At 41.6% G+C, this 15077-nt stretch overlaps 1 protein-coding gene across 1 annotated transcript; it reads left to right on the top strand.

Annotated features, from left to right (window-relative positions):
• Nucleotides 1-2720: 2720 nt before the first annotated feature.
• On the top strand, nucleotides 2721-14395 carry LOC116383987 (mucin-5AC). The gene is made up of 4 exons (XM_031848223.1): nucleotides 2721-2808; nucleotides 7252-8120; nucleotides 10865-11035; nucleotides 12567-14395. The coding sequence occupies exons 2-4, from the start codon at nucleotides 7271-7273 to the stop codon at nucleotides 12686-12688; spliced, it is 1143 nt and encodes a 380-aa protein (XP_031704083.1). The 5' UTR covers nucleotides 2721-2808; nucleotides 7252-7270; the 3' UTR covers nucleotides 12689-14395.
• Nucleotides 14396-15077: the final 682 nt, after the last annotated feature.

Here is a 15077-nt window from a genome sequence, read left to right as displayed (position 1 = left end):
ACAAGCTTTTATACAATTATAAAACAATTCTGAAAAACATCATAAATCAACGAGGCCTCGTCTAGTTTTGTCAGATATTCTCTCATCACCGTGGTGGCCTCTGTTTACGTCTTTTATTTTTCACCCAATGCAATTTTCCACTGAGGTCAGGTAAAAGTGGTCTTGAAAGGAAAATGGCTGTATCATTTCCTGCATGCTAATTTGAATCCCCACCATCACTGCAATCCTGATAATGACCTCGTTATGACCTCAGATCTACAGATTCAGATCCTCCGTCACTGCAGTGTTACTGCCAAAAACAAAACTAAAACTAAACTAGGCGGACACAGAACTTGAATCATCAGTATTCATAAATGTGCTATGCTGCCGTTATGAAGCTCTTCATAATGTATTTATCGGGGTTTCAAAGTGCCCCACCTTTTTACTTTTTCATGGCTTTTGAACACCTTTGTTTCACACTGAAGTCTGAGGCCTGTTTATCCTCCGTTCAAGATTTAGACACTTCCATTATTCACGTCCCTGATGAGGCTACACGATCCCATTAGCTCCGAACACTGGCAGGCCACGTGAGGTGCCAGCGACAAGCTGTGTGTGAGGAACTCTGTGTGCTTCAGTGACAGTGAGCCTCATTTATGGCAGCGGAACAGTTGAACTCCGAACGATGACACCGTCACTGCTCTATTTAGGATAAATGTCATTTGGTTACGATAACAACGCAGACGTCTGTCTGGGCATGAATGGGAAGGTTTTTGTGGAGCAGTCCTGAGGTCAGAGACATAGCTTCAACCGAGAATACTGAGGTTATTTTATTCATATATTTTCATTTTTCTTTGGTCTTTATTATGGTAAATTGGATTACATTTCTATGGTGCTTTGGTCCAATATGCTTTACATTTTGCTTTACAAGGAGAAGCAACATCTCCAACCCTGTAAACTGGAAAGATTTTACATTCTACAAATAAAATTGTACACACGGTGGGTATTTTATGAGCTGATTACAGTGTGTAGTGACTTCACCAAATATCCATTTTATATCTTAAAGCCACTGGGGGGCGAACGGGAGAACTTGTTCGGACGCGTGTTCCACAAACATTTCACTGTCCAATGCGCTGTCTGGCTTTCGATCCGTTGATCCATTTACTCGTATGCATATTGACACCTTAACAGAGTACCACAGGTTACTTTACAGGATACTATAAGACCTTGAAACTACAAGCTCATATGCCGGCTGACACGCTACATTGACACGAAACCTTGACACGTTGACACGGTCAAAAACTGTTAGCTTCCCGTCCACACACACCTGATCCTCATTACCAGGCACTTACATATATGCACTTTTAGGTTAATGTGCCACCCACTGTTCAATGTCAGAACTGCATGTGTACATACCCCATGTTTCCCTCAAAGACATAAGAAAACAACAAAACCACATTATGGCTCCAACACAGTGTTTTTATTACTTAATGTTTTAATTTTCACATTGGTTAGGCCAATAAAAGAATAAAAAAGTAAATAATAAAGAAAGGGTTTGGCATTTCTCCCCAGGATTTTAATTCCTGAGAGCGCGGAGAAAGCATTGAAACAAGCTTGGACGGCAAAATTGACTGATTGATCGATTAACCAATAAACAAAATGTAAAAAAATTGAGATTATTGAAAAACAATATGGGTTTCTGGTCAAAGAGTCAAGAGTGCCAGAAAGAGGTTGAAGGGGACCGATGACTGAAGTATTTCTAAATTCCTGGTCAAGTGAGTAAAAACCAAATTGAAATGTGACATACAAAAATAATTTAGTCGATGAACACATATGACAAAGGAAAGTCAGCAGTGAAAAAAACGACTTGGGACATTTTGACATGTCACAGAAGGAACACAATAACAAAATAATGATGGCTGAATTCCATTTAGCTGCTTCAGTCTCAGGCTCCTGTTGTTGTGCGTGCTGGCTCACGGTCACACTGTTCTTACCGGGACACTTGACCCAAAAAGTCCTGCTCTCACATCTACTGAACGTTGAGGTTCTCTTTTGAGACTTTATTTCTTTTTTTTACTTTCAGATTCATCAGTAAAACAAGTACAACCAGTCCTTGCTCTTAACTCACAGAAGCACATCGGCCTTGAGTGCCACTTCATGCGCCGCTCTGGTCCGCTCAGATTAAGCGGCTGCGTGACTCAGCTAACAGAGGAATGAGACCAACACAAAGAAAAAACAAACCAGACTCGCTTGAACAGTATACCTGAGAGTTCACAAGGTCCCACATCACTCGGTGGCCTGATATAGACCACGAGACAAAAGGCGTGGATGAAACCCGAGCTCGCCAGCTTCCTTTCTGTTGCCATGACGACAGCAGCCGTTTTCAGTGCCTCGGTGAGAATAAAAAAGCAACAAAACAAAACAGAATAGAGCTCAGAGGACCTGTGGATAGAGGCTCCACCCACTGGGGGGAATTAACAGATCTAACCTGGCAACCCCGGCAAACTGGCAACCCTGAGATGAATATAATCAACTTATTTAGATGGTTACAGATGAATCCCCCTCTCTTGACCACTTTGTCCTTTCCATCCCGGCCCTGCGTGGCCTTTTCACAGCAACTGCAACTGGATGCGTTTCAGGGCGTGTTGCTGCTGCTGGCAGGTGTAGAAGCAGGTTGAGCAGGTTGTTCCCTCAATGCCACTCTGTTGAGCCCTCCTCCTCCTCCTCCTCCTCCTCGTCTCTCCGGGCCGAGTGCTGATTCATTCTCACACGTTGGCAGCTCAGAGGAGATTTAGTTGCACCTGTTCTCATCTGATATAGCCTAAGAATAAGGTAAGGATTTACTGAGAAAAGGATTTCATTTGGTTTTTGTCTGTTTAATTTTCTCGGGAAATGTGAGATGGGTGATGTTTTTTGGGGTCTAGATATGTTTAGTAAGATTTAAGTTGCTGTTCTATTTTTAGATCAATATTTTATTGTGAAGACAATTGTTTGTACAGTAACATGAACACTAACTAACAATAATTTGGTTATACCTGGTGTTTTTTAATAATCACTTCCTGTTTTGAAAGAGCTGAAATATCAGAACCAGAAATGCCTTCGGTTACAACGCGAGAGTATAAAAGAGTCACTGGATGCCAAAACATCATAACATCAAGTGACAAACATACTGTAGAACGTTACATGACGGAAACAGGGGAACCAATGCAATGCAGGTACACAAGTGTCAGTCAGCTACAGTGATACAAACTCAAAAGTACAGTAAGAGCCCAAGTATTTAGATACTTCACTTAAGTATTAAAAAGCAAGACCTCACTATGAAAATACAAGAAAAGTGAAAGTGAAAGGCCTGACGTCATTTAAGTAAAGTACAAGTGAAATATTAGCAACAAAATAAGATGAAAAGTAAAAGTCTGAAACTGTGAAATTCAGGGGATTAAACGTATATAAAAAGCATAAAATGGAAGTACAAGTATCTCAAAATTGTGCAGTATTTGACGTATTTAGTTACTTTCACCCCTGATGGGATTTAGCCTCACACAGATACCGAAGTTGACAGAACAGGTGATAATAACACGGATGAACTTTAAACAAATCAAGTGATTTGCAACATAAATGTCAGGTAATGAGAGTCGTGCATGGGGCTTGGAAGAGTGTGTGCGTGTGTGTGCGTGCAGGGAGTCCATCTGTCTTTGAGTCTATATAGCAGTGTGTTTAAGTCACAGCTGACAGAGCTGGTAGAGACTCCGACAGACCAACAGAGCGGGAACTCGTTTCAACAGGCGGCTTTTCTCTGAGTGCGAAGAGGTTGGATGTAAACATCGACCCGCGGCGCCGCAGAGACTCTTTTGGTGGGATGCTGACATCCAAACAGCCTCTCAGCGGGACGGACGCTTGGCTTGCCGTAATTTTCTAAGAAACAGGTGGAGAGTTGTTCCACACGGCTGTGCTCAGCGTGATGGCGGATGTGAAGATGTTTGGATTATTGACAGGAAATGATGCGTAGAGTTTACACAAAACAGGAAGCACTGGTTTGAAATTCAACAGTACACATTTGCCAAACAAACAGATGATGGTGGTAACATTTGTCTCAAATAGAAAACAGGTGACCTGACACATTGCTTTTTAGATAAAAGCGTATTGATTATCGTCAGATCTTAAATCTTGTCCTCTCTGACCGTTGACACATTCACACAAATCAAACCAACCCGTGGCTCTCCAGCGCTGCGTCTTATACTGGTTCTACCTCAACTTGTGTCATGTACACCTGACTCTCATAATACAGAGTGTGTGTTAGGTTTCAGGTTTCACACTTCAACATTCTTATTTATTCGTTTAATTTAAGATAACTTTGGGGGGGGAGAGGGAAGAACTTAATTCATTGTATGACTGAAAAATGTCTGGTTATCAGCACAGAGCTCTCCATTTCAAGGGTTACTGTAGTGGCATGTACAAACACACAAATTCGTTTTTTTTTGTCTGTGAGAACTCAGTTTTCAGTGTTGTGTGGCAGATGGCGTTAAATACTGCAATAGCCACGAGTCATATCTGCTGAATTAGAACTGTAGCAAATCCAACAGGCTGTATTGTTTCAATTGAGAACAAAACACAGAAACTGAACTAATTTAAATCGTAGTACAGTATCAAGTCTTTATAAGTGTAATCTTTAGTTCACCATAAGTTGTGCACGAAACGGCTCTGAAAACAAGTTTCTTGCTGACAACACAAGAGTCAAAACAATAACCTTTGACTTGAGAGCACTGAGGATGTTAAAAAGCAATTTTTCAGCCAGGTGAGGTTCATCAAACCGGTTTGTTTATTTAATTATTTTCACTGCTGCAGTGTTACAAGCTCCAAGTTGTAATTGTATCTTGGGGGATGTGCTCTTAGTGCCATATTATCCAACATGTTCTAATTCCCAGAGCGTCAAATACTGAAGCTTTGTCTCACCTCAATGCGTCTGATACCGAAGCACAAGGCGCCCTTTATGAGACGCACCAGGCTTTATACAACTATACAATGTGAACCCTTCTGCATTATTATTAGAGGCTCAGTGAGAATGCTCGGGGAAGTGGTCTTTATACGTAGTATAAAGACCAAAAACCCATCAAGAGGGAGTGGAGGTGAATGAGTCAAACAAACACAGGACTTCCAACTAGGAGACCAGTGTTCGTGTCCCAAAGTGTTGTTGGGTGAGTTTTTAGTTACGTGGCTTACGTACTTATGATAAGTTGTTTACGTTTGACTTAGTTTACGTACTTATTTCGAGCCCAACCTTGATGTTTTTTCCAAAACCTAAAGTGGTTTTGTTCAAATTCACAACGTTAACCACGTGTTTACTGCGAAGTGGAGCGTCATAGATTGTGCGCTCGAAAGTGACTCCAATGAGTCGTGACCAAGCGTCAGTATGTGACGAGTTGGGATGAAAACGTTTTGTATTTGCAGCAAACTCGAGTGGTCTGATTGATTCCGCATTCACACAGCAGACTGCACCACAAACAGCCCGCAGGTTTACCATTCATTCCCCACAGAGAAGACAAAAACACAGAGATGTGGCTGATATGTGGACGATAAACACGCTAGCTGTTAAACTGACCACAGAGGAACATTCCTGGCTGATTGACAGTCAATATGATTGCATGTTTTTTTATACTTATTTAAGAACAGCAGTTATATTTTTTGGTAGTGCGCAATTGGTGATAAGTTGTTTCAGAAAACTCAACTTCTATTTTAAAAGATTGTGATTTTCTAATGCCTAAAGAGATGATCAATCCATTTGGGTTGATTAGTTAAAAGAAAATTAGGCCTGTTTTTATTTAGTGGCACCCTGGTGAACGTGTTAAAATATGTTGTGACTGGTGAAACCAGAAATGTGAAATCCACAGAGTTGCGTGTTGAGATCGGTGCTGCAGCTGCTGGAGGCCACAATATTACACTGTAGACGAAGCCTGTTCCACTGCTTTTCAACAAAGACATCAATTCACTTAGGCTACGTTCAGACTGCAGATTTTTGTTTCTCAAATCCGACCTTTAAGACAGACCGTCTGCATTGTCATTTGCAAGTGATCAAATTGGGTTTGTGTATCCAGACACCACCAACCTATCTGCATGGCAGAGGCGAGGCTAGCATAAACTGCGATGTTAAAGAGAAGCAGCAGAAAGTGGCAGGAGAGTCAAGCGTAGTTCGTGGTCGCCAGTGAAGCAGGCCAGAAAATGACGTAATCAGGGCCAGATGGTGGCGGCGCTTGGTAGAGCACCACCCGATTTTTGTAACCTGGTGGCGCCTGAGCTTTTTAGAAGTGATTGTCACAAATAGTTCCAGCATGAACGCCTTTGCGTGCCTGTAGCATCTGTAGCCCGGACTGAGACACATCTGTTTGAATTCCAGAAGAATCACATTACAAACCTCCGAATTTGGTTTGGATCCGATTTGCTAAAGTCACATTTTGTGTGTTCATTTGATTTAGTAAAATCAATCTGGATATGCCAAACAACTGATTTGAGCTGGCAGTCTGAACAAGGCCAAAGTGACTCACAGTGAAAAGGCCCTGCAGGGAATAACTGGAGCTGCAGACATTTGTGTATCGGAGTGAAGCCAAGAGGAAAACGCATAGCTCACAGGGCACCCGTGTAAATTCACCCTGTCATTTAGCTCTCACCGGAGATGGTGTTGGGACCGTGTTGAACTGTGGGTAGCTCGCTGTGTAACAATGCAGGGGTGACTGCGTTGAAATTCAACAACAAGCTCCAGATGTAGCAGCAGAGGCGGTGTCGTGTTCGTGATGCTGTGGCCCATGTTCACCGCAACGTCAACTGAGCAGTTCCCTGACAGACGGGTGGTGGAACAGGATTAGTCGTTCAAGGGTTTCCATCATGACTGGTGTCAGTGCAGCTGACCCGAGCTGTAAAAGCAGGTGATTTTGTGCCTCTGGAAAATGAGAACAACCACAGATGTCTTGTTGCACACTGAGTCTTGACCATAGGAAAGGAGTAGAACGGACTGTTTTCTGAGGCTATTTGACTTGTACAAAAGAAAATGGCCATCTTGTTAGTTGTAAGTGTTGTCGAAGCTCTAGGAAGAGAATGGGCAGCTCCGAGGAAACAGATGGCTGGCAATAAGAACAAAACAAAAAACAACATAAATATATACAGTAAATAAATAAATAATATAATGAAATAAAAGCAGTAAAAGGTGTTAAATTTGAACCTGCTCAACAATTGACTATATACTTAATATCAAGAAAAATAACAATGTTTTATGTTCTTGTGTTTCAGAGTGAAACCAAAGGGGAAAATGGGACTGTGCTTAAAAATCGCAGCAGGCCTCCTTCTGCTTGTCCATGTTTTTCACCTGGCATCGCTCCAGGATTCAACAGACTCTCCGGGGCGGACAATTGATAAAAGCTGGCTGCGTGAGCTAGCGAAAAAGACAGCTGGAAGTCAAAACGCTACAGTTTCCGAAGATGAGGCAGAGAAAGATCAGGGGCATGAAGATATGGTCTCACGTATTAGCATCGGTGATGGGATGGCATCGGACGTCATGATACCAAATACTCAAGAAGAGAAGAATGTGGCCCGCCAAGAGAAGGATACAAATGAAACATCTACTGACCCGAGCACTGTCACCGAGCCTCCTACATCATCTCCCACAACTCTTCAAACTGAACAACCAAACGCCACCATTTCTCCAAATACTACTGCAACTACAGTCCCCACAAACTCAAGCCGGATCAACGGGACAGAAGCCGAGGAGGAATTTCACAGCTCGACAACGACGACTTCCCAAATATCCACGACTCATCTGAGCGAACAAAACTCCACCATCTTCCCAGATAACTCCAATCGCACCGATTTACAGGCGACAACCTTGGCTCCAGGGAGCAACGCGACACAGGAACCAACAACAAAACCTGACGAGGTAATGCGTTCAACTAACGCTACAGAATCTACCACCACGACAACTGCAACAACCACAACGAAGCAAGGGACGAACGAGACATCCGCCACGTCTTCGTCCACACCGGCGTTCCCATCTGAGACCACAAAAATGAGCCCTGCGACTACAACCACCGCCGCTCCGATCACACCTGAGATTGCCAACAGGACAGACACAGATGCAGCCTCCGGGAGCACCTCAGAAAGAGGTACTGCTGCCGTTTTCAGGTGTCACAGTATCTGGTGCACATTTCTGTGACCATAAAAGCTGCTTTGTGTGTCTTTCTAGCAGTGTTACATCACTTTTTAAATTTCAAGCAGATCAGGCAGAAGATCCTTTACAGTTTACCTTTAGAGACTCATAGTAACACGATGCTCATCGCTCAAGAGCGTATATCACTGTTGCTTGTTTTTTTCCCCGACCCACATTTGCCTGCATCTACTGTATTTTCCCACCGGCAGAGGACAAACGCCCCTTCATTCAAAGGATAAGGTTGAATCGGGTTTCAGGTGCTATCGATGTGGCGGCTGTGAGTGGAGGGGTCTATTACAACCACCTTTTTAGCAGGACAATGAACCCCTGTTTTAGTGTCGAAAAACCCCCGAGAGAGGCGGCCAGGGACTGCGGTCAAATATACTTGTGCTGCCTCTGCGCAGGAGCGTGAGATTAATCTTTTTGTGTCAACCACGAGATCAAGGAGGTGTGATTGGAAAAGGCTGTTTTTCATATCAGCAGTGTGAATATTTCTATTTAGCAAGCAACTTTTCCTGCAAAGGATACGTGGGCGAGAACTAGCGACACCATGTCAAAAGAGAAAAAAAGAGAGAAAGAAAAGTCCTTCACAGAGCTGGCGCGAGGTTGGGATAACTGTAAAATGAAACTTCACACGGACAGATGTGGCAGCAAGGATATAACACTGAGAGATGATGGCAATGAACAGTTGGAAAACAGTTGTGAAAGCGCCGGCAACACAGAAAGAACCAAACTCCATGGTTACCGTGACAGGCACAGCGTGTGCACAAAGAAACTGTAGAAAAGCACAGACGGTTGAGCACAGATAAACTTTAGAGTCTATAAATATGAGCAGAGGAAACTTGAATGTCACGGTTATCAATACGGAAGAAATATCCGCTCACTCCAGCTGTTTGAAAAGGGGCAACACATAGTTGTGTGTACAATATACAACAAGGCTAAAGGCCTCCGTGAACTGGGGGCTTTTGCGTGATAAATTACGTCAATATATTTTTCAAAACTGTTCTTTTTTTTTTTGTCATGAGCAGTTTCACACAGGACTTACGCAACAAAAACACGTTTGTCTGAGCTTTTGCACCACGAATTAAGGCATCGACCAATCACATTGTGTGGAATCGACATATTCAAAACGCACACTATATTATACAACATGGAGGCTTAGTAGTTTGAACCAAGAGGGGGAACTTTATTACTCCTTAAGACAAAAGGCAGCGCAGACCAGATCCACTCCTACTATTCTTAATTTGTTTTACAATAGAAGCCCTATTCATATAACTGTTTTCAAACAAAAAGTGTTGTAACTGTGGCAAATCTGCATCACTGCTGGTATGAATAGTTTTGTGTGAAATATTCACATGCAAGTATTTCACATTTCAGTTTTACGCCGGTGTGTAAAGGCCTTAAGAGTCTGCAAATTCGTCACATTCACATTTTTTTTATCTCAGCTTGGAGTGACATGACAAGTCAGGGAATCACCAAAATGATTATAATTCATCCTGAGATGAACATAAATATCCTCATGGTGACATAAGGGAAAAAGTCAAAGGATCACCAAAGTCAGTAGGATTTATGCTCAGGGGAAGGTGGATATATGTGCCAACTTTCACAGCAATCCATCCAATAGTTATTCAGCTATTTCAGACCAAAGCGGCGGTCCGACAGACCAACATCACATCCATTGAGCAACTTAAACGCCGATATGGGATTTAGATTGTTTCACTGAATTTCCCATGAGAGAGAGAAAATATTTCAAAAGCCAACATTCAAAAGAGAGTTGAGTAAGATTACTAGAAAGTACGAAGAACAAACAATTCCACTCATTTTTATTATGTCTACTTTCAAATGAAGGGGAAAGAAAAAGGTCTCCAGGTTCAACTTGCCCCAGGTTAAGGATAAATTGATCCCAGCAAGTGGGTCAATTGAGCTATTTGTGGATAAACAGAGCAGCTGAATTATTAATGTGCGAGTCCTGATAAACTACAAATGTAGTATTTCTTTGTCAAAAGGATATTGAAAACAATTCTGTCACTTTCAGAAACAGCCTTTTTTCCTCCCCCACTGCTGTTGCCCTGAACTCAAACAGTGAAACAGAAGAGTAGAAAAACAATTACACTTTGCAAAGTATAAACTTTGAGACCATGCTCTTCAAGTTTTCACAGTACGTTAAAGCACGAATTGTTCGAATAGAGCGGGTTAGAAAATCCACACCTGTACAGCTGTTATAATGTGAGAGCACAGATGTTAACGTGTGCAGGTAATGATTAGCTCCGTGCTGTAATTACATGTAGAGAAGTGAGATATATATATATATACACACACACACACACACACACACAGTACTGAGTCAGTTATGTAATTAAAAGTCATGTGATATAATGTGAACTATGGTAATATTCAGTCACATTTGACCTCATAGAGATGATGAGCAGCCTGCCGTCTTTAAATATTCAAATGTATTCAAGAAATCCTCATGATTTCGGCTCGTTAATTGCATTAATTAACGAGTCATAAATGAGACAAATCTGTACAGCTGACTAAATGGGATGTGTATCTACTGGAAACACACTTTCCAAAACACATTTCAGCTGTAATTATCTGCCAATTAACCCTCAAAGACAGCGGGTTGATATGAATAATTTTGTTGTTGACATATTCATTTTTTCTCTCCCACCCTCTCGACCCCACATTCCTCCAATAAAGGTTTGGGAGAAGACACCATGAACAGTAAAAGAAACGGAGTGTGGGTCGCTATATTGGGCCTGGGGTTGACTGTGATCCTCATTGGACTGGTGGCCTACGTCATCCTGAAGAAAAAGAACCGGAAGGGTTTCTCTCACCGTAAACTGGTTGAGGAGTATCCTTCAGACCCAGGTATGTCCTGCCTTTCCCTTATATGCTAAACCATAATGGTCTTTTAAAGGAATTCTACCCGAGGACATATATAATTACACCTGATGAGCATCACAAAACCACTTAGTTGGGGTTTCAAATGAACAAAAGCAACCTGTAAATGAAGGAAATCTGAAAGAGTCTATGGAGCAGAGCCGGATAGTGGTCAGACCCCTGGACGGAGCTGCGCTACGATTGGCCAGTCTTCCTTTGAGGGACGATACTTAGCCAATGGTCAATTAGCTTTACAGATACCTCCCGTCTTTATGCTAAGCTAAGCTAGCCAGCAGCTGGTCGTGGTTACATATTTAACGTACAGACAAGGGTGGCATCGATCTTCTCATCTAACTCTCAGCAAGAAAACAAATAATTCTATTTCCCAAAATGTTAAACTATTCCTTTCAGCCCTCGGTTAATCTGCCTCTCCCTCTTTTTGGTTGCTATTTCTCTCTCTCGCTTTCTCTCTCTCTCTCTCACAATCACGTGCACACACACAGCTTAAGCTTATTATGCAAAATAGGATCATGTTCTTCAGTATTACAGTTTGCAATTTGTCTCAATCATCCATGAACTAAGAGGAAGACAGCGTTTCTCCGACACGCCCTCAAACTTAACCTGTTATGGTCCGACTGAAATGAACCATGAGTTTGTTTTTCTTTTGAAGCACATACAAGTATGCGAGTCAGATTCCTAACTAAATAGTTTTGTCGCCAACACCCAACTGCACACAAAAGACGGATTCCTGAGGCTTCTGCCTATGTACTGTAGGTCATGTTGACCTACAGTACACATACAAAACAAGCCAGTTTTATTATCACAATATTACTAAATAAAAATAGGCATACAAATTTGCCCTGAGCTGTACAATCTGTATAACACACAACACCTTAACCCCCCTGACACCTTAGCCATATCATTTACAGTAATATCAATATATATATTTATATATTTAAACAGCCTGTCAAAGAATCTGTCGGGATTCATTACCTTTTTCCTCTCAGGACATTGAGCCTCCCCATCTCTGTGTTGCAGTTGTTATTTTGTAGTTAGGAGTAAGTCACTACTCTGGTGTACCCACTTACCTTCAATCTGTCTTGTTTACTCTTACCTCGGCTAGGTGTAGTGATTTTCCCAGAATGACTTTCAAAATGCTCTATAAATTGGATGTAACCCTGTTGCCTTCAGGATTTGTAGGTGAAGAAAACATGTAATAACAGGAATGATGATGGTTTATTCAAGAAAAGTGCCTTGCATGATTCATTTGTTTGAATGTTTGTTCAAAAACGGAGGCTCAGCAAGGAAGCCCTTGCTTCTTGAATCTATGGGGATTTCTTTTTCTTTACTTGTAAATATACTTTTATAATTTAGATTTATATCATGGAGTAAGATTAAAACTTGCTGTAAATCCAGCATTAACACGAATAAAATATATTTTTCTGCGTAATACAATCTCATTGTGAGGCTACACAGACAAAAAGAGTTCAAATGTTTAATTAACTTGTCTGATTCCTAGTTCTCAGATTAGACAACGGCACCCCTTTGGACTTGAAATTTGGACGTGATGGTTCGGCCTATTACAACCCAGCACTCCAAGCGGACAACATCCAAATGAAGAACTTTCAAGGACACCGCTGAAACTGCACAGACTCCCAAGACCAAAGTCACGAACTCCCTTGAAAGAAAGTCGGCCTATTGTGCTTGTTGGCGTTTGATAGACAACCTATAATGTGGATTTTTGTAAATAACACTGTCTGAAAGTGGCATTTGTGGGTGGGAAGGAGTTCGTGAAAGTCTTCTGTTTTCAACCACAAATGATACTTCAGATTATGCATTGCGTTAAGTAGATTTATTGCGTTGAAATAGAGGGATCACTGAAGGCAATCTTCACAGCAACGGTCAAAATTAACTGTCAGCCATTTATGTATGTTGCCAAAGGGTATCAAATGAAGTCGATGAAGGATGTCAAAAATGTATGCATTTGGATTTGTTATAACATATGGTTTCATTTTTAATACGTATGTGTTTGCGAATAGGAACTACAACATTATGTAGAAGACAAGCAAAACAAAGACATTAGCATATAATCAGATCGAACCACAATGTGACCCCTACTGATGCAAAAAAAAAATATGCTGTTGTTCTGCAGCCTTAACAACAGACGTCACAGCTGGCCCGCTGAGGCGTTTGCAACAATATTCAGAAGCCACGGTGAACAATAACAGTACGGTATCAACAATCACATGCTGCTTTGGTATAAGGAAGGCAATAAGAAGGTACATTTTCCACAACTGGCGTTCACAGCCAGAGTCCGAGAAGTGAAACGTCAAACCAAAGACTTGAGTTTGTTTTCTGACGCCAGCGAGGGAGGTGGAGGGGGGCCGGGTTCTGTTTTGCTATTCAGAGACCGAGGTTTCGGTATTCAGGCAGGGAGTCGTGTATTTGGTCTTAGCATTACTCAGTAGCAACAAATATATCATAATATACTGCTTAAATCTTCGGACCTCCAGGTGTCCAAACAGCGGTTTGAGTTTCTCGTAGCGACAGTGTGCACCTGCTGCATATTTAGAGCAAAAATTTAATTTACCTTTAATGCTGAATAAATTTTTTCATTGTTATTCCTCTCCTAGATTTGCTTTGACTGATACATCGGCTATGCAATAATAGGCAGGGATTAACTACACTCTCATAATTTTATACATCTAATGCTTTGGTAAGATACAATCTAAAAATATTTCATAAATGTCCATTTCTCAACCTTCTTACTTTTTTATGTCATATAAAAACACTTTTAATACTATACATGTGAACCTAGAAAATGCATCTTTCAGCTCCCTCGGTGCTTTCACTCATTACCTGAGTGACGATGCCTCCTGATTGTGATTGATATGTGCCTCATCTTGGGCCTAAGCAGCCAACAATAACTCGGAGATGTGGGATGTTTTTTGTGGTTGGTGTGGTTAGATGGTTCTAATTTCAGACATCAATCAAGTGCGAGAAACACTTTGTCTGACTGAGGGAAGAGTTTCAGTGTTGCACTGTTGGCAGTGATTGCTGCAGACACAATGCAGGGCAGATGAACAACAGGAGACTTCGGTTGATACTGCTTGTAAAATGTAAAGGAATTTGATGGTGATGCCTTAATAAACAACCAAACCCCAAGTAATGTTTTCTACATTTTGTGATTTAATATTAAAAGCTTAGGACTTTGTTTTTCCTCCCAAGATATGCTGACAGCAATAGTTCTTTTATTTATTAAACACACACACCAGTATCAAGAACATATTTGGGTTCCTTTCATAAATCGAGAAAGCTTGCTCTGTGGGGAGATAGTGCCTGTTTCAATTAAACACAACAATTTAGGATGTGATTGTTTGGCTACGTGCTGAAATCAATTAACTGATGCCAAGCCCTCGCTAAACAATGTACAGCCCAGCCAAATTGATTCGGATGAAATTAAACGATAGTTATCTAAATTGAGGCTATGTCAAATTCATTGTTGGCTAAATTTGAAGTAATTTTGCTCAAGCTAGCTCACTGGAAATGAGTTGAACCTGGAAGCCTAGCCTGTTGTAATGACCCAAATCATTGTCTCCTTATCAGATGAGCCTCAGCAACAATGAAACGGTCAACAGGGCTTTATGCTGAAATCCGGGGATTTTTAATGAACATTTGGCTTTTATGTCAATGGAGGCTCAGCAAGAGGGAACTCATGCTCTCGGAGGGAATTTTTTAAAGTAAAAACACTGAACGAAGTTGGACTTCAAACGTATCTGGTACGACTCGTGGGGATCAGAAAAACCAAGAACACGAACACGAACACGAACACGAACACGAGGAAGATCGCTTGACACAAGAGGCCGAAGACAAACTGGTACAGAGACAGGGGGAACCCAGGGTTTTAAATACACTGGGGGGAAGGTGCAGGTGATTAGACACAGGTGGGATCAATCAGGGGCGGGGCAGACAATCACAACAACGGGGAAAACACACAAGGGCAAGGAAGCTGAAACAAGAGGTGGCGAGT

The sequence above is a fragment of the Anarrhichthys ocellatus genome, unplaced genomic scaffold (genome assembly GCF_004355925.1).
Source record: "Anarrhichthys ocellatus isolate YVR2014 unplaced genomic scaffold, GSC_Weel_1.0 scaffold8, whole genome shotgun sequence".
NCBI lineage: Eukaryota > Metazoa > Chordata > Actinopteri > Perciformes > Anarhichadidae > Anarrhichthys > Anarrhichthys ocellatus.
Note: the sequence above shows the minus strand (reverse complement) of the source record. Positions and strands in the feature narration are given on the sequence as shown.

Excerpts from the sequence above, each read along its gene's own strand:
- LOC116383987 (XM_031848223.1), top strand. The coding sequence starts at position 7,271 with ATGGGACTGTGCTTAAAAATCGCAGCAGGCCTCCTTCTGCTTGTCCAT. Across the intron at positions 8,121-10,864 it reads CGGGAGCACCTCAGAAAGAG|GTTTGGGAGAAGACACCATG; the intron begins GTACTGCTGCCG and ends CCTCCAATAAAG. Across the intron at positions 11,036-12,566 it reads GGAGTATCCTTCAGACCCAG|TTCTCAGATTAGACAACGGC; the intron begins GTATGTCCTGCC and ends TCTGATTCCTAG.